Source organism: Pezoporus wallicus, unplaced genomic scaffold (genome assembly GCF_028554395.1).
Source record: "Pezoporus wallicus isolate ANWC-B61680 ecotype Strahan unplaced genomic scaffold, APGP_CSIRO_Pwel_v1 contig_10790, whole genome shotgun sequence".
In the NCBI taxonomy this organism is placed as follows: domain Eukaryota; kingdom Metazoa; phylum Chordata; class Aves; order Psittaciformes; family Psittacidae; genus Pezoporus; species Pezoporus wallicus.
Window position 1 is genome coordinate 723679 of NW_026640522.1, and position 27173 is coordinate 750851.

The 27173-nt window shown below is 47.3% G+C and overlaps 1 protein-coding gene across 5 annotated transcripts in view; it reads right to left on the reverse strand.

Annotated features, from left to right (window-relative positions):
• Nucleotides 1-20191, reverse strand: part of ZNF618 (zinc finger protein 618) — a 148237-nt gene extending 128046 nt beyond the window's left edge. For 4 of the 5 annotated variants that reach the window (XM_057419322.1, XM_057419320.1, XM_057419319.1 and 1 more), the window contains exon 1: nt 19764-20191. In XM_057419322.1, the coding sequence (XP_057275305.1) occupies nt 19764-19817 (54 nt within the window). In that variant the 5' untranslated portion in view covers nt 19818-20191. The remainder of the gene's footprint in view (nt 1-19763) is intronic. The other variant, XM_057419315.1, reaches the window with a different exon arrangement.
• Nucleotides 20192-27173: the final 6982 nt, after the last annotated feature.

Sequence of the window (27173 nt, forward strand, 5' to 3'; positions counted from 1 at the left end):
TGCAGTAACCACAACTCATTAGCAACCATCCCCTCCATCAGGAGCTGTTGCTTTCATCTCTTTGTCTGGGCTGATGGCTTCAGGACTCCATAGCCCTCCTTTCCTTTTCCAGTACAACACACAACTTCCTTTGCCACCGATTACATCTGCTGATTTACAAAAGCCTTTTCTCAAGATCTACATTACCTTTGCAAAAATATCTCTCCCATATTGTTTTTTTTTACTTTAATTTTTCTCCCCTTGAATCAAATTACCATTTTGCTCTGATCAGAATTTGGTACAATGAAATATAAAGTTGAAGGCTATCAGATTTGAGGAAAAGAGGAAAGCAGAGCACAATGACAGATGCAGTGTGCTCCTCTCTTATTTCCCATTCAAGCCCCAAAGACACCCTGTTCTCATTAGCATTTAATGCAGGTGAAAATAAAGGGGTTTAATATTAAAACACGTGGGCACATGGAAACATCCGCTCCGGACCTGCTGGAACTTGCCCAGTTCCAGCGCTAAGCTTTTTCTCTACACCAGGAACAGTTTCACTCTGGAGACTGTAACTCCTTACCTGCACTAATAATGTTCAATGTGAAACCTCTCAAATCCCATCTGAAAGCTTAAGTATTCAATATTTAGGATATTTCTCCACTCCATTAGAAATGTAACAGCTTAAAGAATACCATCCTGCTGCCATCACGAAATGGAATAACTACTTATCCGCTCGCTACACCTGAGCCCCAAGGTGTGAATTCAGGGTGCTGCTGCCCCTCTTCCACCCCACTAATTTATGTTGAGGAAGGATCTTGCTGTTTCATTGCAAAGAAAGGAAGGGTTGTGCAAGGGAGCAGCAACCAGAAGGCCTAAGGGCTTCTCTGGGATGAGGACATGGAGCACAGGCTGTGCAGAACAGCATCAATGCCACGCACAGCTGGACACCCCATTCAAGCAGATGGAGCTGGCAACCCTAAACCAAACACACGCAGGCAATGCTGCGCCTCTGAAACGCTCTGCATAAATGTTGTAATGTTTCAAGGGACAAGCCATAATCTACAAACAATAGATCTGGTCACATTCCTGACAAGGCGAATTCCACCCTCCAGTCAAGATGCGACACCAGGCATCCGGCGCTTGCTGACATGGAAACTCAGTCTATTGGCGAGGCACCGGCCATGCAACCACAGCACCCCAGGAACGCAGCCGAGGAGCTGCGCACTGCAGCCGCTTCAAACATTGCTGATTTCCTCCCAGATTTGTTGAAACTCCGATGATGGTGCTGGCCGGGTGAAAAGCAGGAACTCAAACCCTGGAATCCAGAAACGCCTTAGACCAGCCAGTGATGAGGCATGCTGGTGGACCCACGAGGAGGTGTCCACCACCCTGCTGCGTGCTGTGATAACTCATCTAGCGTAGTAACACATGGAATAAATCCTCACAAGCATAAAAAACAGAACAGAACAAAACAAGACCTGGCATTGCTAATCCTGCTCTCCAGGTCGGGGTAAGCAGGCAAAGGAGCCCACAAACCCATCCACCCCTGCACCAGCCTCCAGGAGAGTCACCAACCTTCCCAGCCTGTTAAAGTCAACCCATTTCTCTAAATGAAACATTAACCACAGCGTGATATCAAGATAGAAGACGGCTTTTAATTACATATACAAAGGAGTTCGTAACACTCCAGCTCTACTGCAAGGGCAGCTTGCTGAGAAAAGCAACTCTGATCAAAGCCAGAAAATCTAAATCTAGTGAGCTTACCGAGTAACTGCATAAATCGTCCCCAGGCAAAACTCAAGAACTTCTAGCCAGAATGCATTTCCTTTGTGGCATTACCTTTTGCGCTGATTTACATGCCCGTTGAACTTAGAGAGGGAGGATTCTGGAGGTGAAGCATACAACAAACACACAAAAATCATCGTATTTCATAGAATCAGAATCACAGACTGGTTTGGGTTGGAAAGGAACTTAAGATAAACTAGTCCCAACCCCTGCCACGGGCAGGGACACCTTCCACTAGAGCAGCTTGCTCCAAGCCCCTGAACACTGCCAGGGATGGGGCAGCCACAGCTTCTCTGGGCACCCTGTGCCAGGACCTCAGCACCCTCCCAGGGAAGAGCTTCTGCCTAAGAGCTCATCTCAGTCTCCCCTCTGGCAGGTTAAAGCCATTCCCCTTGGCCTGGCCCTACAGGCCCTCTTTGGCACCTTTCTAGGTCCCTGTCAGACACTGGAAGGCTGCATCCACCTCTCGATGATACATGCTTTGTGTTTCTGTGCAAAATATTTCTATACGCACGCTCACAATATATATACAAATATATGCATATATATATATATACACACACAGACACACATTTGTGTACCTCAGTATGTGTACTTGACAGTCAGGAAGGTCATAAGGAAAAGCTAATCCTTCAGGACTGTCTGTCACATGAGGTCACCTCCACACTTAGCAGGTGAATGCAGCAACAAGGCATTTTTGTTGTGCAACAAGAAGACTTCAAGCTCCTTGGCCAGCTGCACATACCTCTTAGTTTAAAACCTAAACACAAAATGAACGTGCCCAAGTGTTCTGCAACTCCCCTTGCTGACCGTGGAGCTCCCAGCACGTGACACCAACAGGGTCCTGGACACAGGTATGCCTCTGTATGCGCCCATCAGGGACACACAGCTCCTACCAGGGGCATTAAACAGCTCATTTACAAATATGCTATTCCCTATCTCCTGCCTCCAATTGCCATCACCGTCTTCAGTGGACAAGTTTCCGCAGCTAGCTTCTGTCTGCTCTGAATATATCTAAAGAACCCTTTGAAGTCAAAATATTCTTAGCAATTAGATCTTCTCTATTTCTTTTTGCCTTCCTAATTATCCTTTTAGCTGCCTTCTGATTATTTTAATAGATCTTCCTATCCTCCTCCTTACCAGACTGTTTATACTTTTTAAAAGCCTACTGCTTACTGCTTCTAATACTGTTTACATCTTCCTGTAGCCACCTCAGCTCAGTTGCTGCTTTTTGCCTGATTTTGGAGTTAACCAGGGGAAATTTCCTCTCTGATCTCTACAGCAGTTTGTAAATACCTCCTGTTTTTTCTACAATACATTCCCCTTGTACCTGGGAGGACTGAAGCCTCCTCTAGACCATGAAGCACTCGGAGAAAAAGCCGTATTCTCCTATATTGCTTTAAGCACACTTCTGTCCACTGCTTTGTCTATCGCTTTTGCATTAAGAATATTAAGCAGATTATTTAATGACTGTGTCCCATGTGTTCCCTAACTACCTTATTCATTATCATTTCCTGCCTGAAAAAGTAAACAAATAGCCTTTTGTGCTCAATGTTACAGCAGATTACCTATGAATTTCATTAGTTATATCTCTACTAGGGGGGAAAAAGCAAGTACATTGTTTTCATCAAGGGCTTATGCCGGGGTGTGCGTGCGCACGTGCAACGGCCCGATGCTGGCAGAGGAGGGCTGGGAGCATCCCTGAGGGTTTGGAAGTGAGAGTAATGCGGGGTCCATTCTGCAGGAGCAAGGGAGTACATTAAATGAGGCTCACTCAATATTTTCTCTGTTCCTTACAATCCTTCCTCAACCATCTGCTACTGGACACTGGGAAACAGGATACTAAAGAGAGGGACAGAAAGGGAGATCTTTTGTTTCAATCACAGAATAGCCATTCTTTACAACACAACAGCAATTCTCCCCTGTCTAACTGCTACGCTCTGCCAGAAAACTCTGAAACACATATTCCATAGATGCAGAGAATAAGCAACAGCATGGAGATATGCAGCGTCCACAGTTTCCCTTGGTAGCCTGCTCTAGCAGCCAATCTCCCCTGCTGCTCAACATTTCCAACTCCTACTCTTCCAAGTATTTTGCATCTTCATTTTGCCATATGACCGTTTGGATCCAGCTTTCAGGTATTGTTTTGTGCTCCAATTTCCTAAAACGAAGGGTTCTGGTACCTGCTTATTTTCCTTTTAAAAAAAAAACATGGAGAACCGACTCCATGAAGATAAAAAACATCAAATGAGATTTGGTTTTTGCTTTAAGACACCTATTGTCAGGGAGGGTTTTCCAAAATGTGGTGCACATACAATCACAGAAAAGTTAGGGTTGGAAAGGACCTTAAGATCACCCAGTTCCAACCCCCCTGCCATGGGCAGGGACACCTCACACTAAACCATGGCACCCAAGGCTTCGTCCAACCTGGCCTTGAACACTGCCAGGGATGGAGCATTCACAGCTTCCCTGGGCAACCCATTCCAGTGCCTCACCACCCTTACAGTAAAGAACTTCTTCCTTATATCCAACCTAAACTTCCCCTGTTTCAGTTTTAACCCGTTATCCCTTGTCCTGTCACTACAGTCCCTAATGAAGAGTCCCTCCCCAGCATCCCTATAGACCCCTTCAGATACTGGAAGACTGCTATGAGGTCTCCACACAGCTTCTCTTCTGCAGGCTGAACAGCCCCAACTTTCTCATCCTATTTTCATACAGGAGGTGCTCAAGTCCCCTGATCATCCCCAAATACTTAGGAAGAAATACCAGTGAGTATTTCCTTTCACTCCACTCACACGCTCTCTGTGTTCTTCAACTTCTCAACATCTCTCAAAAAAAAATGAGAGGACTGGAAATTGAGATACTGTATTAAAGCAGAAGCAACAGAAGACAGCAGAGCTGTTCTGACTGGGTTCCCCTGTTGTGGATATCCACAGTCTGCATTAGCCTATCTCCACAGACTCAGTGTCATTGCTTATGCTACAGCAGCTGTCCCTTTCCCACATCACAGCCTGGTTTGGCAACTCTGCTCCTTCTCTGGCCTCCCCATCCCAAAGCAGTTCCCCCAGCTCCCACCTCAAGATGCACGAATCCTGTGATCCATCATATCAAAGTTCACCCAGTGAAGACTAACCAATGATCTAAATCCCTTTGAGCAGCTACACTCCCTTGTAACTTCATTTCCACCAACCCTTTGGCTCTCTGCAAGCATGCATTAGCCCCTGGGGCTGTGGAGCCGGACCCCATGGGCATACTGGCGATGCATGTGGCCATCCAAGACCCTGTTCACAACCTGTTTCACACCAGCTTGATGCTACCAGAGGGTAACGACACCTCCTCCACCACTTCTGCCAAAGAGCAAATTCAATTTCACACTCCCATCACCTCCTTCCCTGCGTTTCATGCACTCCTCTGCCTTGCGAGTCCTCTTCCCCACTGACTCAGACAGCACAACAGCAGCATTAGCCAACTTTTCTGGAATATTCTCACTATATCCATACCCTAAAGGATTAAAAACAGACAGAAACCCAATGACCAGACCCCACAGGAGCCCCCAGTGACCATCAGCCTCTGCTCACCAGCCCTGGTTAACGCTGGACCTGGAAGCTCCTCAGCACATGGGCTGGCAGCATATCATACCTCTTCCTTACAAATAGGGAACAGCAATATTTATTAAACATGTCTAGTTTTTCTGCTTTATTATGCATTTTACCTCTCCTCAGTCAGGAGAAGTCTATACAAACCATTATTAGAATTTCTTTTGTTCGTAATACAAACACTTTCTTACTGTTCCTTGTGCTGACAGTCACAGATTTTTTTTTTCCCATGTGTTTTTAACTTCCTTTATCAATTCTCTGCACTTGATAATAACTCCTAACTCAGGGATAACTGTCATCTCTTCCTTTTATTATTCACCCTTTTATTCCCCCCCCCATTTTCCTCCTTTAATCCTCCCCAGCACAGCGCTTCCTGGCTCAGCCTCTTCGTGTGGGAGGGTGGCCAGCAGGATACAAGGCAGGAGAGGGCAGCTCAGGGTCCTACACAAAACAAACTGCATCTGAGTTTTAGACCAATTTTAAACCCAGACTGGTCCTTATTTCACAGGAGAGACCATCCTTTGCTAAAAAGCACCTGCGAATGACAGAAATCCTCTTGAAATCCCACAAGGATCCACTTGTATGGCCAGGCAGGTCAGGAGGGCTGTGAAGTGGGATCTGAAGGATGGCTTCCACCAAAGGCGATGGAGCCCCTACAAGAACGCCAGACGCCATCAAAAGCAAAATGAAACCAGATGTCTGCATATAAAGGCCTATTTAAAATAAAGCCTGAGAAAATCAAACAAGAGTAGGAGAACATCCAGTTAAAGTGAAGCATTTTCTACTGATGAGGTCATAAATATCTGAAAAACTTCAAATGTACCCTGAAAAACTTCAAATTCAGGTAGAAATCTGAAGCCCGATGGAATGCTGAAGTTGTGCTGACAGAGAAGCAAAGTGCAGCCCAATAAATTCACAGAATCCCAGATTGGTTTGGGTTGGAAGGGACCTTAAAGCTCCTCCAGCTCCAACCCCTGCCACGGGCAGGGACACCTTCCACTGGAGCAGCTTGCTCCAAGCCCCTGTGTTCAACCTGGCCTTGAACACTGCCAGGGATGGGGCAGCCACAGCTTCTCTGGGCACCCTGTGCCAGCGCCTCAGCACCCTCACAGGGAAGAGCTTCTGCCTAAGAGCTCATCTCAGTCTCCCCTCGGGCAGGTTCAAGCCATTCCCCTTGGCCTGCCCCTGGCCCCTGTCCAAATTCCCTCTCCAGGTTTCTTGTAGCCCTTTTAGGCTCCCAAGCTGCTCCAAGGTCTCCCCAGAACCTTTATGGAGTGGAAAGCCACCCAAAGAAGGCAGAGCACAGCTACACCATCAGCAAGCACAGAAGGATGCTCAAAATGTCACTGAATAACAGAGAGGCTGCAAGTCCTGCAAGGCAGGAAATACAATTTCAGTACCAGGACAATTCAGTTATCCTGTACCCACAGCCCTCCTCCTGTACCTACAGCCTTCCTCCCCCTGTACCTACAGACGTCCTGCACCTCCTGCTCCTACTGCACCTTTGGGCTGGTGGCTCAAGTTGACACAAGAGAGCACCACCAAAGCCCATCCTTGCTGTAGAGCTCACAGAGGATGCAGCCGAAAGTGCCTTCAGAAGACAAAAGCCACACAAAAGAAAGTCTATTACACTAACACTTAACTAAAGGGTACTTCAATGGGAAAAAGTGTTAGGGGAGTGTTAATGGAGCAGCTAAAAGGGCTTGCAGGTGAGGTGGAGAACCTGGAGAAGGCGGTTATCACCTATCAAAGGGGGCTTGTTAAACAAATAAGTATAGTTTAACAGCAGAGTGAAAAGACCATTAGAAACATAAAGCCACCCTCAGAACAAAATCAGAATTACCACAAGTTAAACGTTCAAAAGCTATACTTAAAGCCATAAAAACACAATCCAGAATAAAACCTAACTTAAAAAAAAATAAAAAATAAAAAATAAAAATCAAACACCGAAGCACCAGCAGTCTGCCAGATACTGACAGAGAACAAGCAGGGAAGAAAGATAAAGCCACAGGATAAAAATTCAGCTTCTTTGCACCAGTGCTCTTTTGTGACAGGACTCAGCAATTCCGCTCCTGGACTCTTCCTTCAGCAGGAATGAGCTGAGTATCTGCCTCAAGCTGCAAGGTCACGAGGAAAAGATGCAGACCTGCCTAGCAAAGTTAATAGCAAAGAGAACCCCAAAAACCTCAGAGAGCAAGCATCCAAAATGTGAAAGGCATTAAGCTATTAAAATTACCTGGCTACCACAAAATCAGTGGTGTCAAACTCAGCACCCAGGAACCAGAAGGTAATGAATGTGATGCCATCATTCTAAAAGAGCTACAGAATAGACCCAAGGAACTACAACTGCAGAACTTCACTTTCAGAGCAGAAAAATTAGTATAAATAGTAATTACACAATAAAACGAAAAATCAGTGTTCACACAGATAAAGAAACACCAGGAATCAATACGGCTTCTGTAGGTGGTCACAGTTCTAGCTGGATCTAATTGGAACGAGATGATCTTTAAGGTCCCTTTCAATCCAAACCATTCTGTGATTCTATGATGTTATAAACTCACTAGTTTATGAGTCAATGTGTGGGTAGAAACGGGTGAGTGAGGGTGTAGCACCCTTGCATTTCCACAAGCCTCCTCTCTGAAGGCCTTTATGGAGCACACTCACAGTACTTTCATATGCACAGGGTGAAGTAAGAAGTCATCTCATTGATTAACAGCTGATTAAAAGACGGAAAATAAGGGGCAGAAATAGTTTGTTATCACAGTGGGGTCCCACAGACATCTGCTCCATGCACCAGGTCTTGTAGAAAATAACACACCGGAGGAAAAACGATGTGACACAGGAAATCAAGGCACCTAAATCAGACATCAGCATTCACAAAAGCATGGAGGAGACACTGAGGGCACTTCTCGAGCAGTACAGGTGCGTGCTCGATGGTAGCCAGCAAAGCAACAACTGATTATTTGCAAAGAAACAGAAAATTTGCTAAAGCCCAAACCTGAATCCATAGCACTGTGCACAGCTCTTGTGAGCCAACCCTGAAAGCCTTGGCAGAAGGAGGAAGGGAAGAAAGGGAGAAAAGGAGGACATGGGTGATAAAGGGTGTCCAGGAGCAGTACCTCAAGGATGGGCAGGGAGAAGGGGCACAGAGGATGGCTGGTCATTGCCTCCCCTAAAAAAACTGCTTCCCACAGCTAAACCCCCGAAATAAACCCCACAAGCAAGGGAAAGCAAATATCTTTCATGCTCCTATTTGCCTAAATAAACTGCAGATGCTGCAATTATCCAAAACACTGCCTCTGCTGCCAGGCTGCTGAGAATCCACACAACAAGGAGCTGCAGCAGCTCCTGCGGACAAGATACCAGGAGCCTCCAAAGGGTGGGCACAACAATGAGGAGCAGAGGTGAGAAACAGCTGGACACTGTATCTGCTAGAGTGGGATACAAAGCTATTGGTAGTAAATCATCTGCCCCATACCTGGAGTTACACAGAACATGGGTGTAAGACAGTTCCTGCCCTGCAGAGCTTGCTGGCAAGGCTGCAGGCTCTCAAGGAAGTCCACAGAAAAGGGTTTTCAACACTGTTTTCTTCTTCTAATGCATGTAGTTGTTCACCAGCCAACACCTGGTGATGGAGAACTGGGAGTCAAAGGTGCTGATGGCTTGAGCACCTCATCTTCCCTGAGAGAGTGCTGAAGTGTTGGCAAAGGATACCCAGAGAAGCTGTGGCTGGCCCATCCCTGGCAGTGTTCAAGGCCAGGTTGGAAGGGGACTGGAGCAAGCTGCTCTAGTCTAGGGGAAGGTGCTGGAACTGGATGAGCTTTAAGGTCCCTTCCAACCCAAACCATCCAATGACTCTATATGAAAATGCACTCCCCATAAAGGAAAGAACAGAAAAACACCTAGGGAAGGTGGGAGAAACCAATGACTTCAACCTGAGACAGCAGAGAGCTCATACTAAAGGACAGACTGGGAGACTGGGCTTAGAGCAGGACCTCTTCTGTCTGGAAGTACAGATACAGGGAAATACAGCCATGCAAAAAAGTCGACGGAAAATAGTGGAGGATGGATTTGTAGGGGTGTCCAAGAGGGAGAAAATGGTTACAATCCAACACCTCACCTTCCCCATGCAGAACTGTTAATAGTTCTTGCACAGAAATTAGTAAGAGAGACAGTGTGTTTGCTGGCTCCTGGCTCACTGAGTCAGCTTTGGGTCACCTTTAAATCCATGGGGAAAGAACAGTCTCAAATTCTTTGAGTTTACAGCTCGCTGCAATGACTCCTTGGAAAAACATGACAAAAATAATTGGACAAAAAGTTTAAAAGTTATGATGTCCCAAAAAAAAAAACGTTCTGCAGTTTGCTTTTGAAAAATTTCCTACTGCTTTTTTGGGTTTGTGGGATCATTAAAATAGCTGAGCTGGGAACGTCATTTACTTGGTTGGTTTTGCTAATAAAGAGTACCTTCTGGGATGGAACAGTGGGGATGTTTATGGGGGAAAAAAGGCTTTTTGTGAGTAAAATGGATTCAACTATTGATATGCAAAATAGACCAAATGATTATTTATATAACACACTATTATAACGTGATCAAACTTGAAATATTAAGAAGAAACCCCAACACTTTGGCAGAAAAGAAACTAAAATGTATTCTTTCCGGTGCCAGAATATTTCCAAATGAAAGCGTGTATTAATGGAATATATTCCTTGTACTTATTGTGCAAGGGCTCTCCTGCCATCGGGAGTTAAGGTGGAGGGACGGTATGTTTTGGAAACAACACTGGCCAAACACTTGAAAATTACATAAATCCAGAGGAGACAGATAATTCTTTTTTTTGCTATTTTTGGGTGGGAGGAAGGAAGAGGCTTCAAAAATGTAAATATTCAAATGCCATTTTTCCTCCCAAATGCTATTTTGCTTCTGATGATATTCTCTCAACAAAATGAAATCCTTCTGTCCTGCAGAGTCAAAGGGATAGGCTGAAGCACGGGAATCAGGTACCATTTTACCGACTTCAGTCAAAGCTACTTGTGGGGAAATTTAACCACAAGCCTAAATTCCCGCAGGGCTGGTCCCTGAGAGAATTCCTCAGCAGAACAAAAATTAAAGCATTGAAGATTTAAAAAGAAAAATGAAAAAAAGGCAAACCACACATCCTATGAGGAAAAGTCAAGACACAAATGGAAAATTCCTTCCTGGCTGCGTGGATGCTAATTGCATAACTTATGCTAGGAGCTGAATATCATAAATTTCTCCATATATATTTAATTAGGTTAATTTGTAAAAGGTAGACATACGTCTGCTTGAAGTAGACAGGAACATCTCATTTCATACGTTTTCAATATCACACAATGAACTACGATCACAAGCACTGTTTATGCTGAGGTAGGAAGGCCCAAGAGCTGTCCATAAGGACAGAGAAGCACATTTACCAGTAACACAAACAACCATCCCCACCGTGTGACTGCGTCTCCTCCACGTTATCAGAAACCAAAAGCAAAAGGAGCATTTTCAGTGAAATATACTTTTCAGCAACTAAACCAATTATGACTATAGCATAAAGGATTAAATACATGTGCAAGCTTTCAGGAAAAGGGCCTCTTGCTTTTCTCAGTTCTGGGGTATTTTTTCTCATTTATGAATGGCACCACTATTTCCGCCAAGGATGCTCCAGTCGACTCACACCTACATCCCTCCAACATCTGCCATCCACTTCCAAAAGTGCAAATTGTATCAGTGTTCTCAGAGCATATGAGATATAGCCTGGGCCTTGCAAACTTGCTCTGGATTTATTTTGCCTCCATCTAATGCCGTTTATTTGGATCCATTTGCATGTTTTATTCCTCACCCAGCATCCTCTCGGCGCACAGCAGAGAAGGTCCCCCTCCAAGGATGTCTCTCTGGCAGTGTCCTAACAAATCCAATTGAGGAGAAACACTAATTCTAACTGCTGTTATCACCAAGGAGCCGAATTTATACGCTTCTAAAATAAAGACAGATAAGATGGTAAAAATATCCCTCCCTCAGAGTTAATATGTAGTATGCCTCAGCGGCATTAACCGTAAGCAGATAGCTGAAGCCACATGCCCCGAAGCAGTCTAAACATGACAAGAGTCAAAACACACTCAGGAACAGTCTTCCTGGTGTTCTGCTATTAATTCCTTCACTAAGTTCATCTCCAGCCCTGACAGCCTGCAGTGGTCCCACCAGCTCATGCTCACCACCAAGCACCCACAAGGTAACCCCAAGGCCACAATACCAGGTCCTGACCCATCCTCTGGTGCCACTCCCACCGTCTCTCTAAGGATGCACTTGAGCATCCCGAGAGCCCGAGATGGGCTCCTGTTGACAGCATCACTGGATGGCAAAGAGAAATCCTGCTGATTCCTAAGGGGATTTTCAGATCTCTCTTACCTGATCCAAATCCAGCTGTGCCTCCCTACACAGGTTTCAAAAGTGCACACCGAAATTCAAAAAGGTATTTTGTTTCCAGCAAATAACTATCCTGTGCCCTTACAAAGCTCCCTTTCCACCCTCAAAATTACAAATGTCACAAATGCCGGTCACAGCTCAGGATTTGCAGCCCACAGACTAAAGCTCATCGGACCTCAGTGACAGATTTACACTTAGGAAGCAGTAGCTGTTCTTGGCTTTCAAGCTAAGGACCTATCGGGGCCGCCTGCTCGCTGCTCACCGGGATGCTCTCAGCTCAGTTTCCAAACTACACCCAATAGTCTGCACACTTACTAGGAGAAATAGTATAAATTTGCTGAAATGGGGCTTCATTCATCCTCCCCTCGTGTAGCCAAGTAATCAGAATAGCAATTAAAAAACCTTCACCAAAATAAGCACAACTCCATTCCAAGCATGCACCCCAAAAGCTCCACAGCACCCCAAGCCCTCAAGGACCACAACCACACTCTGCTCCCAGTGGGGTCAACCCACATGAGCTCTCCTCCAGGTTCCTCCCTCAGCTCCCCCACACCGTAGGAGCTTCTGGCTTTGGTTGCAGAGTTTTGAAAACTGAGGTTTAATACTTCTAAAAATAGTTCTAAAGCAATTAAATACTTGTACTAAAATTGTTCTCACCATACTGGAAGCAGAACCTAAATGACAGGCCTTCAACGCAAGCACACCCAACTGCTTCTGAAAACTCACTGCTGCTGCTATTTTGGGGCAGGAAAGGATACCTACACCCACACAGAGTAAAAATGAACTTCCAAAAAATTACTTGCTGCCTGAGTGTATCTAGTAAAATGAAATCACAACAAGTACTAAAACCTGAAGACTCTGGAGACACGGTGCTGCCATCAGGGCACAAGCATGATCATGTTTGACCCACTGCAGCAAGAGCTCTGCTCACCTCTACTGATGGCCACATCTGACCAAAGCAGCTGTTCTCATTTCTACCCATCGCTGAGATACTGGACCTTGCGTGATAACATCCCTAATTTCTCACACACTACAGAGGACACCAACGGCTCCCTGAGCTCCTGTGTTATCTGGCCAAGAGCTGCTGAGCCCCTTGCTGATATGGACCCACCAGACCAACGCAGCACCCAGGCTCACCGGAGACCTGCACTCTCCATTGATGAGGCTCTCAGACACGTCCCCATGCATAAACACGTACATGTACACATACTCAGTGACTCCTCAATGGCGTAGGCAGCTCCCAGCCTCTGCTCCACGCACTGACATTCACATTTCCCTCTGTCAGCCTCTTATGAGCACAGGCAAAACCCTCCAGTTGCTGCTTTTCCACTTCCAGCCTTATTTTAATACAGATGCCAAACAAACAGGAGTACTCCAAGGTGCATGCAAGGAAGGCCTTGCCTGTGTAAGTCTTTGCAGGTACAGCACACCAGAGCACCTTGGTAATACAGGTGAGAGAAACGGAGGAGAAGGACTCCCAAGAAGAACAACCCTTGCAGAGGAATTGGTACAATAGACTGGGGTCCCACAACCGAAAACCATCATGTATGGCCACCCCAGGCCCTTCACATGCGGACAGCGACAGATATCTGCTAGTATCACTTCTACACAATTCATACCCTTTCCCAATGCTGCATCCTTTCCCAGATACACCTCTCTAGTAAGAAACTTTGCAGCTGCACTTTCAAAGAGTACAGAGGAGGATTTTTCTACTTAACCTCTTTTTTCTGCCAGATCTTACACTGCTCACTTTGAGAGCAACAGAGACTCAAATAAGTACAGAATCCCAGACTGGTCTGAGTTGGAAGGGACCTTAAAACTCCTCCAGCTCCAATCCCTGCCACGGGCAGGGACACCTTCCACTAGAGCAGCTTGCTCCAAGCCCCTGTGTCCAACCTGGCCTTGAACACTGCCAGGGATGGGGCAGCCACAACAAGTAAAACAAGTAAAATCCAAGAACTTGGAAAAGCAATCATGCAGCTTGCCTGGCACCTCCACATGCATTTACACAGTTAATAGCACTGATGCATGAAATATGTGTTACAGATCACCTACAGCAATGATTTTGGTATCTGACCAGCACACACATGTTTCAGAGGCCAGCAAAGCACATTCTGTGTGGGAAGAGCCCAGACTGCTGACCCCAGCCCAAAAGGAAGTTCACTAAATTTTACCCACCGCCACAGTCCCACTAATGGCAGTGAGACAGCAAATAAGGCCCAGGACTATGGGAGGTCAGATTCAAGGTCTAACTCTCCAACACCAACCAAGGGAAAGCAACCCTGTCTTTACAAACACACTGTCCAAGGAGTGGGGCACTGGCAGCTGACACCTCCAGGACGCGTGTTAGGAAGGTACCCGCTGCACAGAACAGGCAACTCCTCCAGCCTTTCTCTTCTTCCAAAGAAGACACAAGCATACAGCAATGCCACCTACATCCCACGACTCACCTGAGAGTGCAGCAGCTGCGGATGCATCTCAGCTTCCCAACACCAGTCAGGGTTCAGGAGGCACCGAACTGCTCCATCCAGAGCCAATCACACCGCTGCAGTCACGGGCTTTGCAGAGAATCAACTGTCGCAAAAGCCACCCATTAACCCCATCTGCTGCTTATTATTTGTGATCATTAAAGTTTGCACCCTCTCCATTACACCCCTAAGTTATATATTACATAGGTATTATATACCAACACGTACCCAATCCCTTCACTGTACACCATGTGTCACTGCCTTCCCCAGCGCCTCTTCCCACTCCTGGTGCCATGGCTTAGCTCTAACTGCTTACGAGGCTGGGACAAGTTACACCAGAGCCACGTGCCACTGATGAGAGACACATCACAAATGGTTATTTTTCATATCCTATCCGTCGTAAACAGCATCATTCATTTCTATTCCCTTGCTCCAGACAAATCAATGATTGTTAATGCAAAGTCAACACGTCCAGATGTAGTTTGCATACTAGTTAACCACTAAATTGGCATCACATAGCACAAAATAATCAAGAGACATTCAAGGAACCAAACAAAAGCAACAAGGAGGCAGATGACTAGCAATTAATCCATAAAAGACCTTTAAAAATGAGAAACTTCTTCCCCAGAAAACACAGTATGGCCAAACTGAATCTGTAAATGGGAAATTCTAAATATACGTAATGCTAAATGCTCAGAAGTTCAGAAATTACAAGAAATACTTATTTCCTGGTGCCATTTTCTCATGTCCCTCAGCAGAAGGCAACCACAGCCTCCAGCCACGCTCATAGCCTCTTCCCAGGCACCTCTTCCCATCGCCCTCCCGTCTCAGTCCCGCTCGGCACATCCATGCACAAATAGGGTCCAGTGCTGCAGACGACCCCTCTGACAGAATTCACGTTCATGGGCAGCTTCCCATGACTGCGGGTCTGACACCAGCCAATTACAGCCCCCAGCATGATGAGCACACACATTATTGCTGATGTGGATCCAAGCATGCACTGGAGCAACCCGCAGCGCACCACAGAACGCCGGGAGGAACAGGGGGATCCAACAAACACTTCTGCATATGCAACATGCTTCAGGCATGCACGCAATCCCACAGAAGCTACCTGGGCTGGGCAACCACACGCTCCTCCACGTGGATAACACCTGCACCATGCCGTTTCCAAAACCATGGAATCACAGAGTGGTTTGGGTTGAAGGGACCTTAAAGCTCATCCAGTTCCAACCCCTGCCACAGCCAGGGACACGTTCCACTAGAGCAGCTTGTTCCAAGCCCCCGTGTCCAGCCTGGCCTTGAACACTGCCAGGGATGGGGCCACCACAACTCCACAATCCATGCAATGGCCACGATGCTCAGGCAGAGGCTCCACTTGCAATACCAGGACCCTGAAAGTGCAGTTCCCAACACCACCCACTCACCCAGAGCTGTGCCACAGGGACCACGTAGCACGAGGGACCGAGATCCACCACACCACAGCAAGGTCTAAATCCTTCCACAGACACAGCATCCAAAGAAGCAGGCGTAAACCATGACCGTGCATCAGCACGAGCCTTGCATCAGGTCTCAGCAGCCCCCAGAAAAATTAAATTAATCTGATTTTTAGAACATTAATTTCACTCCAGCACTTGCAGAACTGCAAACTTGACTGTGCACCACCAGGGCCACGTGACTGCACCGCGAGCTGCGTTCACAGCGTTGCATTATGGCAGTGATATAGATTTAAATTAGTCTGGAGTTATGCAAAGAGCCTCGTAAGGTTTTATATGGTGCTTGTGTAAATATTATCTACTACTTTAATAATATTATGTCTGTTTTCATCCCGGGATACAAATATGCCTATTTTTGTCCTCAATGAGGATGAGGTACTTGAAATTTTTCTTTTTCTTGCAAAATACATTTCACTGATGTCAGAAGAAATCTACTGGTGTGGCTCTGCCTTCCTCCCCCTCCCCCTCCCCCTTCCAGGCTGGCAAAGAGCAATTTCTAAAATGATAAATATTGATCAACTTTCCAGAACAAGAAATAAAAAATCCCCCTGAAAGCAAGACTGCAATGACAAATTATGAAATCTCTTTTCCAGCAGGAGGAGGTTTCTGCTGGAAGGACACCAGCACACAGAAAGGTGAGATTCAGAAACCCATTATAACCTCAAGAGCGGCTTTTCATCACTGATGGAACATATAATGGAAGCTGTTGTTTAAAAGAAACTGATCTACACAGAGTTAAAGATTGGAAAGGTTGTGGCGTGCACACCTATGGTATGACAGCATCCTCACAAGTTGCAGCCCAGTGCGATGGCATTGCATTTTCCTCTCTGCAGATGAGACGTGCAACACTCAAACCCACTCCAAAATTCAGTGAATTCCCACAATGGCTGAAACCAGGTGAAAACAGCCATAAAACATGCCCCTCCAAGCTTCAAATCCTCTATTTTAGGGTAGCATGAGAAACTTTAAAAGATGGAACTGTTAAATCTTGTCACTGAGACCCAGATTTGAATGTATGTCATAATCTGTAATTAATATGCAGCACCCATCAGTGTGTGTTCCTCAATCCCAAAGTACATCCATGGTGTCACCTCCCAGATTTCGGGGTGACGGTGTGGGGCCGGGCAGAGAAAAAGCAGCATCAGAAAATCTCAGTTCGGAGAAAGAAAACGTATTAAACCTTAAAATTAAAAAAAATTCAATTACAGCTAAACGGTTTCTTTGGATACAACCACAGAGTACGTGAAAGTTATGGGATGCAGCTCAAGGAAGGGAATTCTTGGAAGTACAGGAAGATGGAAAAGCCACCACATTAACGCTTCCTGGATAAAACCATGAATAAAATATTCTCTGGGATCCTTTAATCCAGTTTGGAGCATTGTGTGCCATTTTTACCCATGCGTGCACCCCACTCTAACTGCCCCAGCGCTGCTCTGCCACCGAGGTACTCGCTTCAAAGAGAGATCCAGGAAGAGGGTGGGTCCTTTTCAGGGAGGTTGGGGGGGGGGGGATTAATGCAAAAATAAAGCCATGAAGTTGACATTTCAGAGCATTCTCTCCTCCACCCAACAGTTCTCCTGCTTTGACAATTTTTTTCCATCCCCCCCCCTCCCCGAACAACCCCAAATGTGAAAAAAATAAAGGGGAGGAGAGAAAACAGCCCCCCAAGCCTCTGAATCCACCAGGCACTCCTGTGTCGTTTCCAGCAATTATCAAGTTACAGTGAAATAAAAAATAAAAACTGGAAAAAAAAATAAATAAATAAATAAAAACACTTCAGGGCTTTGAGATCCAGATTTAAAAATAAATTCTGGATTGAAATTTAATCTTTCCTTTTTAAGCGCCCGGATTTCAGCATCTGCTGCCCGGCAGCTCCAGGAACTCACTTCTGAGTTCAAAATTTAAAAACGCCTTTTTGCAAAAAAAAAAAAAAAAAAAAAAGAAAGAAAAGAAAAAGAATAAAAAAAAAAAAAAAAAAAAAACACCAAAAAAAACCAAACTGCTGCAGCTGTGAGCCAGCCATCTTGCTATTTTGTCCCCATTTTAGAGAGGAGACTGTGTCAAGGTTGGTAAAACTCAATGTTGACCTAATCTTTCCCTTCCTCTCCCTCCCCCACTTTGGGGGGGAAAGGCCACGTCTCTCTCCTATATTGCTTTTTTCTTGAAACAATGCGTGTTTCAGTGCTCTTTTGTTATTTATTTTTAAAAAGATCAATACCAAGACCCCAGTATTCAAGGGCAACCCTACAATAATAAACCAGTGTGTGCTCAGTCCAGAACTCACAGGCCCCCCGTAACAGCAAAATAATAGGAATGGAACAGCCTCAAAAAAAAAAAAAAAAAAAAAAAAAGAAAGAAAAAAAAGACAAAAATTAAAAACAAACAAAAAAAAATTATGGAAAAATAAAAGATTTTCAATTCAAACTCCAGGAAGGGGGTTTATAGGAAGAGCCAAGGAGAAAAGAGGATTTAGAAATTGTGAAAGAAATATCATGGCTGAGCCCTTTAAAAGCACTTTAGTTTTGCTGGTTTAAAGGGGAAAAAAAAATCAAAATCACTAAATCTGCAATTCTCTTTTTTACAATATTGTTAATTATGCATATTCATAAAATCATGGCGGACCTTATCATAAACCTGGGTAAACATTAGATTTGTGTGATTCACAGGATCTGCACTTGGTACAGTGTGTTTTATAAAAGAAGGAAGAAAAAAAACTCAACTAAAATCCCTCCTATGGAAATTTTTTTCTCTACAAAAGAAGTAGGAAATGAAATGCTGGAAAGTCTGGTTTAATTATGCCAGGAGAAACCAGCCGAAAAGCCAAGAAATTCAAACATAAAACTGACATCCGACTCTTCATTTTGCTTGTCCTCGTGTTTTCCTGGCCTGTGTTTAAGAAGCTCATTGTTTCTGAGCAGTTTTGCATGAAATCCAAAATCACCCCCCAAAGAAAAAAAAAAATTTAAAAAAAAAAAAAAAAAGGAAAATTTGGGTGTGTCCACAGCAAATTTTCTGGGCTCTCATTTTCCTGAAAAACTCCTCATTTAACACAAATAACTTTCAGCACTGCAGCAAAGAACAACAAAAAAACACCCAAAATTGAAGAAAATCAGTTTCGTGCTGCACAAGTTCAAAATTACAATGAAGTACAATTCCTAATTGCTCCGGAACAGCGATTCTCCCACTTTCCCAAACTAATCCCCGACTGCAGCTCCCAGCCCCCGGTGTCCATCTCCAACTTGATCCACTTCCCTCCCAAGCACCCTGCTGCCTTCTCCTCCCGAAAGACCCGGGGTGCTGGGGGACACACAGAAACCTGAATTCATTCAAATTCCAGCTTAATTTTCATTTCCATAAGAGCCGGGCTGTGAATCCGAAGGGACAAAATCGGGATTTGAGGCGATGGGGAGCAGCGGGGAGCGCCCCGAGGCTGCGGGGACGGGCCCCACACCCCCAGCCCCAACTTTGTACAAAATAAGAAATAGCAAAATATTTCCTTTTTTTTTTTTTCAATTTTAATTTCTTTTTTTTTTTTTTATTTACGGAATAGTCTCCTCCAGGGGGCGTCGTTCTAATGGAAAAAAAAAAAATGAAAAAAAAAATCCACCCACCGTTCGGGAGCAAAATTAGAGAAGGGGGAAAAAAAGGGAAGAAGAAGAAAAAGCCCCGGGAAAAGGAGCGGGGCAGCGGCGGCGCCCAGCGGGCCGGAGCGCGGGGCAGCCGGGTCGGGGCAGGGCAGGGCCGGGGTGCGGGCTCCGGGCCGGGCCGCGGCCGGCGGCTCGTCCCCGCCGACATGGCTGCTGGCGCCGCTTTGTTTTCCGTCGCGGTCCGAGGCGTGCGGCGGGGCCGGTGCGGGCCGTAGAGCCGCTGCCCCGGCTGCGCCCCCCGCGCACTGCGCCAAAGCGCCGCCGGCGGGGCTCCGCGACGGGGCGGCTGCGGCTGCCGCCCTCCCTCTCCCTTCCTCCCTCCGCCTCCCCCCGGGGGACACGCCGCCCGGCCGCCGCGTTACCTGCGCTCCCGTCGCCGCCGCCGCCGCCGGAGCGGAGCCGTCCGGCTGGCTCATGAGGCTGGGGCTGGAGGCAGGCGAGCCCCGCGCCGCCGGGGCCTGCGATCCGCCGCGCACAATGCCGGCGCCGCCGCCGCCGCTGCCTCCTTTCCGCCCTCCCAGGAGCGGCGAGTGGGGGCGATGCCCCCGCTGCGCGGGTGGGCGGCTCGCCGGGCTGCTGCAGCCCCCCTTCCCCCCGGGGGCATGGGCCGGGGCGGCCGCCGCGGGCACGGGCGCTGCCGCTAGCGGCGCGGCGCGCAGGGCTGGGCGGGCGCCTCCCGCTGCCGAGCCCGCGCCGCCGCCATCACGAGCCGCTCTGGGGGCAGCTCCAGCCGCAGCGCGCTCGCAGCCAGCGGCGGCGGGAGAAAGGGGCTGAGTCTGGCCCAGCGCGGGAGCCGCGCCGCCGGCCGGCCCCGCGCTGCCCTCCGCCCCTGCGCGGCCCCGGCCCGGCCCGGCCCGGCCCCGCGCCGGCCACCGCCGCGGCCGCACAGCTCGGCCGCCGCTTGCCGCCGCCCGGCGGGCGCGGAACCGCTCCACGCTGTGGGGCCGCCGTCGCGGCGCCCCCCGTGGGGTGGCGATGCGGAGGGGAGGGGGCGTGCGGACCCCGGCCCGCAGCCTGCCCTCGAGAGCCCTGGCACAGCACCGAGACCGGGCCCCAGCCTCGCCTGTGCGGCCCCGGTCTGGCCCCGAGGGCAACGACGGGGGGATCCGGCCGGGGCAGTGGGGGTGACCCGGGGTGCGCCCCACACCCCTGAGCCTCTCGCGGGGACTGCCGGCTGCACCTCGGCGTGTCTGAAGCAAAGGGACCTGGGGCAAAGCGGGACCGAGGGGACAAGGGAGCGAGGCGACCAGAGAAGGGCCTGGGGAGCATCGCCGCAGCCTGCGCTCCCCTTGCAGCCCAGCCATCCTGTCTGCCCCTGTAGCCCCAAAGCACCCAGATGTTGGCCCCCCATGTCTGAGAGTTGCTTCACCATGAGTTAAAGCCTTCTCCCACCCTCACATAAAACTCATCCCAACACCATCTCCCACCCCAAAGAGCTTTTCCTGAGCATGTGTCACAACGCTCCGTGCCGCCCAGCAAACTTTGTGATTTTCCTCCCAAAAGCATCAAAAAGGCAGTGCTGTTCCTCCCCTGGAAAACACACAGCGTTAACGACAAACATAATCCCACCTCACGCATGGTGTTACTCTCCCTTGTGAAGCGCTTGCCAAAATGAGGTGGTATTAGTAGACTAAGGAGAGCTTCAAGGATATTGCAACACAAAAAAAAAGTTGTTTTTCTTAATATCTTTCATGCAGATTTCGTTCCCGCTAGCTGTACAGTGGGATAATGTAATTACAGAGCTAAATAAAAACAAAGGGGCAGGGGAACTGCTGGACACTCTGGGCATGGAAAGATGTTTTCCCAGTGAACTTAGAAAGGATGTGGGAAGTCAAGAGGCAAAAGCCACTCATGAGGCTCTTTCACCCCTAGCGTGAAGCAGAGCTGGGAGGAGTTCCCTATGGATCAGATGAAAGCAAAATAGGGTGTTTAGCAAATAATATAGTTTGAGTATTGTTTGGGGGGAGAAAATGCCATTCTGACATGGAATTTGTAGAATGAGATGGTGCATGAAGGTGTATGTCCTCAACAGCCTTTGGGAAGCTTTCCTGAAGTCAAAGCTTGGAGAGAAAAGATCTCCACTGCTCTGTGCACCGTGACATCCAGGGCCCGTTTCGAGCAGCTACTGTGTGCTTTTAGCATCTTCAGCCATGGAGAATCCACCGCAACTCATGGTGACTTGGCCACCTCCACTGCTGAAAGGCAAAACCATGGCTGATTTCTAGTCTAACCCCGTTTTGGTCCTGTTCAGTATGTTTGTAATGTGGAAGAGCCTCCTGCCACTCCCTGTCCATGACCCACGTGGGTAAATCATCCCTTTGCCATCTTTTGGGGTCTTTCTTCTCTCTACAACGGTGGTATTTGAGCTCCTCGAGCTTCCTCAGCCCAAACCTTCTCCCATTTCTTCTGACTGTGGGCACAGAGCAGATGCAGGAATCGAACAGCAGCAAGGAAGCTGCCAGAAACACCAGCCAGCTCTTCTTTTCCACATGTATTTTTAAGATGTCCTTGCAGTCTGCTTTGGCTGTCCAGCTGGCTTAACCGTCGCCCTGGGTGGTGGGGTTGGGGCCTCATGGGGGAGAGTTGCCAGTTCTTGGTCAGATCCCAGAATCTGAAGTCTTTCTCCTGCGGGTTTCGGCTTTGTGAAACGACGGTGATCCCTTCTGACTGAAGAGCCTCTGTTCTCCTCTGTTGAGGTGAGATCTGATGCAGAATTTCTGCAAGTTGAGACATTCTGAGTTAGGAAATTTCTGTTGCTTAGGTCTGAGGAATTCCAAGGGTGTTCAATCCTGGCAGGATGAGATAGGCATCATGTCACTCATGCTGAGGTCCCTCATGATGAGCTGACCTTTTCTTCTGTGCATGAGGGACCGATGTTTTGGCTAGCCTGTGACCCTGGTGGTATTTGGTGGTCTCTTCTATCCTGGCTGTTACCAAGTTCTTGCTTTGTCTCTCCAAAATTCCCCATGGTGATAACCCACATCCTTCACTGGGTGACAACAACTGACAGGCCAAATCCAGCGGGGAGCTCTCCCCACCACGCTTCAAAACTGACTTTCCAATAAGGATCAATCTCTTTTATTCCCAGTGTCTGCACAGCAGTGCTCACACCCCCACAGGATTCCCAGCCTGGAAGCCTCGAATTCCTCCTGAGACCTCAAGATCTGTGCAGCACCAGACTTGCCACAGATAACTCAGTGACTTCTCTTTGCTTTCCTCCCTGTAAAACAGGGCAGCAGCAATGTTTCCCCATGCCCAGGGAAGCTCTGTAGTGACTGCAGACTGAGAATGCCATCCTGGTAGGAGCTGGGAGTAGGTTTTGGGCAGAAGCCCACTTCCCATATGCTGGAGGAGGTAGGGTCTCAGCTGCAGTAAACTGATATGATAATTGTCATGACACATATACATACAAGGGCTGGTGCTATGAGCTTCATAATCTTGATGTGTGTGAGTGACCCCAGTGTGTTTCAAAGGCAGCAGCACATGCGGTTTCTATTCAGTACGAATGTCACAGCCAGCACAGCATCTATCACGAGGTGTCCACGTGTAGACTTCTGCTTGAGCTACTGTGGGAAGGACGCTGGGAGCAGGCTGTTGGGTGATTGAGTCAGGGGAGATGCCACCTTAGCCCATGGAAAGAGTGTTGCAGTGAACTCTGGTTCACAGAAGTGCAGCTGAGGGTGAAGTTAGGACGCGCTGGAGGCGAAGCCCATCAAAGTGATGAGGACTCTGCATGAGGCACTTGTGCTGTTTCCAGCGAGGAGCCTCTTCACAGGGTATGTGCACAATAGTCTGGAGGAGGAAGTTATTGATAGCAGTGTGCTCAAGTAAATCTAGATCTCATGATCATCTTAATCCTGTCATAGTGCTTGCTCCTCTGCACCAAAGGTTCTCCCAACGGGACGCGGGGGATCCTCTGTTTCTGTACAGTTTGAACTCTGTGTCTGAAAGCTGAGGTCGAGCCCGGTGACAAAGTAAAATGCTGAACACCTCCCATGTGCTTCCATAAATAAGGTAGAGTCACCAAACCACAGTCAGGAAATGGCAAAAGGACTATTTATAATCACCACTATCTGCAAAGGTACTTGTGAGACCAGCAAAAACCTAGAATAAAAACTCCCCCCTTCAGTCTTCTTGACCCCAGTGCTTTACTCTGAGGCATTACAGCTAATCAGAAATGTTTGCCAAAGGTTATATAAAAGGAAGTGTTGGATTGTATTTGTCGTTGCCAGCACTGAAAGGGTCCTTTCCCTTCTAGCTGGGATCATAGAATCACAGAATGGTTTGGATTGGAAGGGACCTTAAAGCTCACCCAGTTCCAACCCCTGCCACGGGCAGGGACACCTTCCACTAGAGCAGCTTGCTCCAAGCCCCTGTGTCCAACCTGGCCTTGAACACTGCCAGGGATGGGGCAGCCACAGCTTCTCTGGGCACCCTGTGCCAGCGCCTCAGCACCCTCACAGGGAAGAATTTCTTCTTTATATCTAACCTGAACTTTCCCTCTTTAAGTTTAAACCCATCACCCCTTGTCCAGTTGCTACAGTCACTGATGACTGTATCATCCCTCTTCAGCATCCTCGTAGGTGTCCCTTTCATCCCCTCATTTGCTGGGACCATGTGTGCTTCAAGCACTTGTTGTCAGTGCCTGCAAGTCCCTCTGAGGCATTTCCAGTGATCTCACCCCCGACACAGACTGGTGCTCTCTTCAGGGGGTTGATGCCAATAATGCATTTAATAACCAGCTGTGTTGAACAGGAGCCCCCAAAAATGCAGTTTTAGGTCCTTTTCCCTGCAGGATGATTGACAAGCTTTTCATTTGCATCAGAGCAACTTCAGAAATCACAGTGGCTGAGTCGTTAGGATCAGCTCTGGGTGATGAGGATGAACCCCTGTCCTGGGGAAATTCTGGTGGAAGCCATAGCCCTTGACCTTAGAGCCAACATTATGATTTTGGATGCACACGGTGCTTTGCTTCCTGTTCTGGGTGGTTTTGTGAAGAGGCCAGAGCTGTGCACATCTCAGGATGTGGATGAATTTCAGGAGCAAACTCATGGGTGTGGGAGCATTTAATAAGCATGTGGGCGAGTATTTTACCTATATACAAAAAGAAACCTTGGGTTTTAAAAGCATTAAGATGTATGAACACAACACGCTCCAGAGCAAACTGCAAAGCAATAAAATCCCAAGCCGTGGGGCACCTCTTGCCTACTCTTTAATGACCACACAACACATTTCTGCTGACAGTGAGAGGTTTATTGGCACAACAAAGAGCTTCCTTCTGCCTCCAATAAATAATGCAACGGCCACCTCCCAGTATGGGAATCACCTCTGCCTTTACCATGAGGTGCAAGGCAGCAGATCCCTGCTCATTGGTCAATGTGGCAGCTGAAAGTGCTTTGCTACTGGCCTTTATGGGAGGAAGAGGCTTGAAATACAGGCTGGAAGGAAAGGGAGCATTTCAGGTCTGAGCCCCTGGGTGCTGTCAGCCTGGTGGCAACCCAGGAGATGCGCTTTGGGTACAGCTCATGTTGCACATTCTACCAAGGATCGTATTTGGCAGGAAAAAAGTTGTCCAAGAAAATTCAGACGCTGAACCAAAGAACCTTGATAAATGGGATTTAAATAATAGATTTAGCTGAAAATCCCCAGAAAACGGGGGTTTTTATCCACACATCAGGTGCAGTAAGCTTAGAAAGAGATAACAAAATGTTCGTAAGACAGAAAAGATTGAGTTTCTCCTTTAATTGAAAAATCCCATGCGGTATTGATATTCCTAGAGAGATGTTATGTTAAGGAGTTTATACTGAGAGATGTATCATCACTATTTGGGGGTAAATTAGATTAAAGTGATTTGCAGTTATCCCCATGCTAAGTAGTATAAATGGAAGAAATTGGAAGTTAAATTTGTACTTAAAAGAAGTGCACGCAGTTCACTGAGGAAATCCTAACTCTGCTCTGCCATAACACGCAACCATCATCTGAGTATTAGAGAGGAATTGTAGCTTTCTGGGCCCATAATCAGATTCATCTGTCTCTTCTTTACAGTGTCATGGCAGAGCAGAATTAAGAATATTTGCATGCCTTAAATTGAGTCTTTCTGCTTTAATTGTGTAATTATGGAAATCACTGTTTAGGGATCTGTAGTTAAGGCTGTGTTGAATTTTGCACTTCAGGCAGGCACACAATCACTTTGTTAAGGAGTATTCCCTGCAAAATCCCAGCTTCTACTTTGTGAATATTGAATACATGTCCTGGGTATGTTTTTGCAAATTCATTAATTAACTTATCAGTTAAAACTAATTAAAAATCGGTCCTTTAACAAATCTAATGCATTGTGTCAGACCTGTCTTCTTTCTTCCTGAAGATCCTATTAACAGAATAACGCAGACCCTGCAACCTCCCTGCCTAATTAATACTCACTGAAACCTTATATATAAATTTCACTTGTAGAATTTATTCTACAGTGAATGGTCTTGTATGAGACTGTACTTGGTAAGTGAAGGTTTATCAACTGAGGCAAGGTTTTCCTTCAGTTTCCTATCAGGATTTGCCTCCCTTCCAGCTCCTTTGGTCCCACATAGCAGGGTCACAAGCCCAACCCCATCCCGTGTTCACTGGGGTGCTCAGTGAAGCCAGATGAAGCTTCACATAGCAGCAAGCTCTGGAGGTTGGTGCCTGCCCTGGAGCAGCCAGAGATGGTGGAGAGTCAGAACACAAGCGTTAGTTTGAATAATGAACATAAGCTGTCTTTTAAAGTCAGTGTAACACCTTTAGCACTTTGCATGTGGGCCACAGGGTGGGAGGTTGAAGAAGTGAAAGATTTCCTGACTGTTTTTACCATCACAAATAAAATATACTAAATACAGGACAGAACTGGTGTAATTAACTTTACTAGCACTCATCTGGGGTGCTCCAAGCTGCCCACTCACAGCTTCACCATGCCTGAGTAATGAGTCCATCCCAGATGAACGCCAGTTAAAACCCTTAGAGCCACACCACCACAGAGAGCATTACCTCTGAAAACAGCCCATAAACTTCCTTGAGCTTATTCAAGACAAAGAGCCTGACCAAAACCTAACATACTGTCATTTATAATCCTGCCAGAGCTGCTGACCCACCTCGTGTAAGCCTGGGCTGTGCCCAGTCCAGTTGTGCAACTAGCAGAAAATCACAGATCCTCACCAAATGGCACTCGGTAAAGCTTGGGATTTCTCTCATGGTAGCAATCCCTGGCGTTACTCAGCTCTCACTGGAGTTTACTACCCCTCAGAGATGAACTGGGAAGAAAAAATGGTAAAGTGGGGTAAGTGAAAAAACGGCACAATTTGAAAATGCATTTTAAAAGCAAGGCCCCCCTGGACCAAACCGTGCTGGGTTTCCCAACAACACCGGGTTTGCTCTCAGGAGAGCCCCCCCCTGCAGACCTGCATCCATTTCTGGGACCTCAAACACAAGAAGGACGTGGAGCTGTTGGAGTGAGTCTAGAGGAGGCCATGGAGATGCTGCGAGGGCTGGAGCAGCTCTGCTCTGGAGCCAGGCTGAGAGAGCTGGGCTGGGTCAGCCTGGAGAAGAGAAGGCTCCTGAAGGGGAGACCTTAGAGCAGCTCCAGTGCCTAAAGGGGCTGCAAGAAAGCTGGAGAGGGGCTTGGGACAAGGGCCTGTAGGGCCAGGCCAAGGGGAATGGCTTTAACCTGCCCGAGGGGAGACTGAGATGAGCTCTTAGGCAGAAGCTCTTCCCTGTGAGGGTGCTGAGGCGCTGGCACAGGGTGCCCA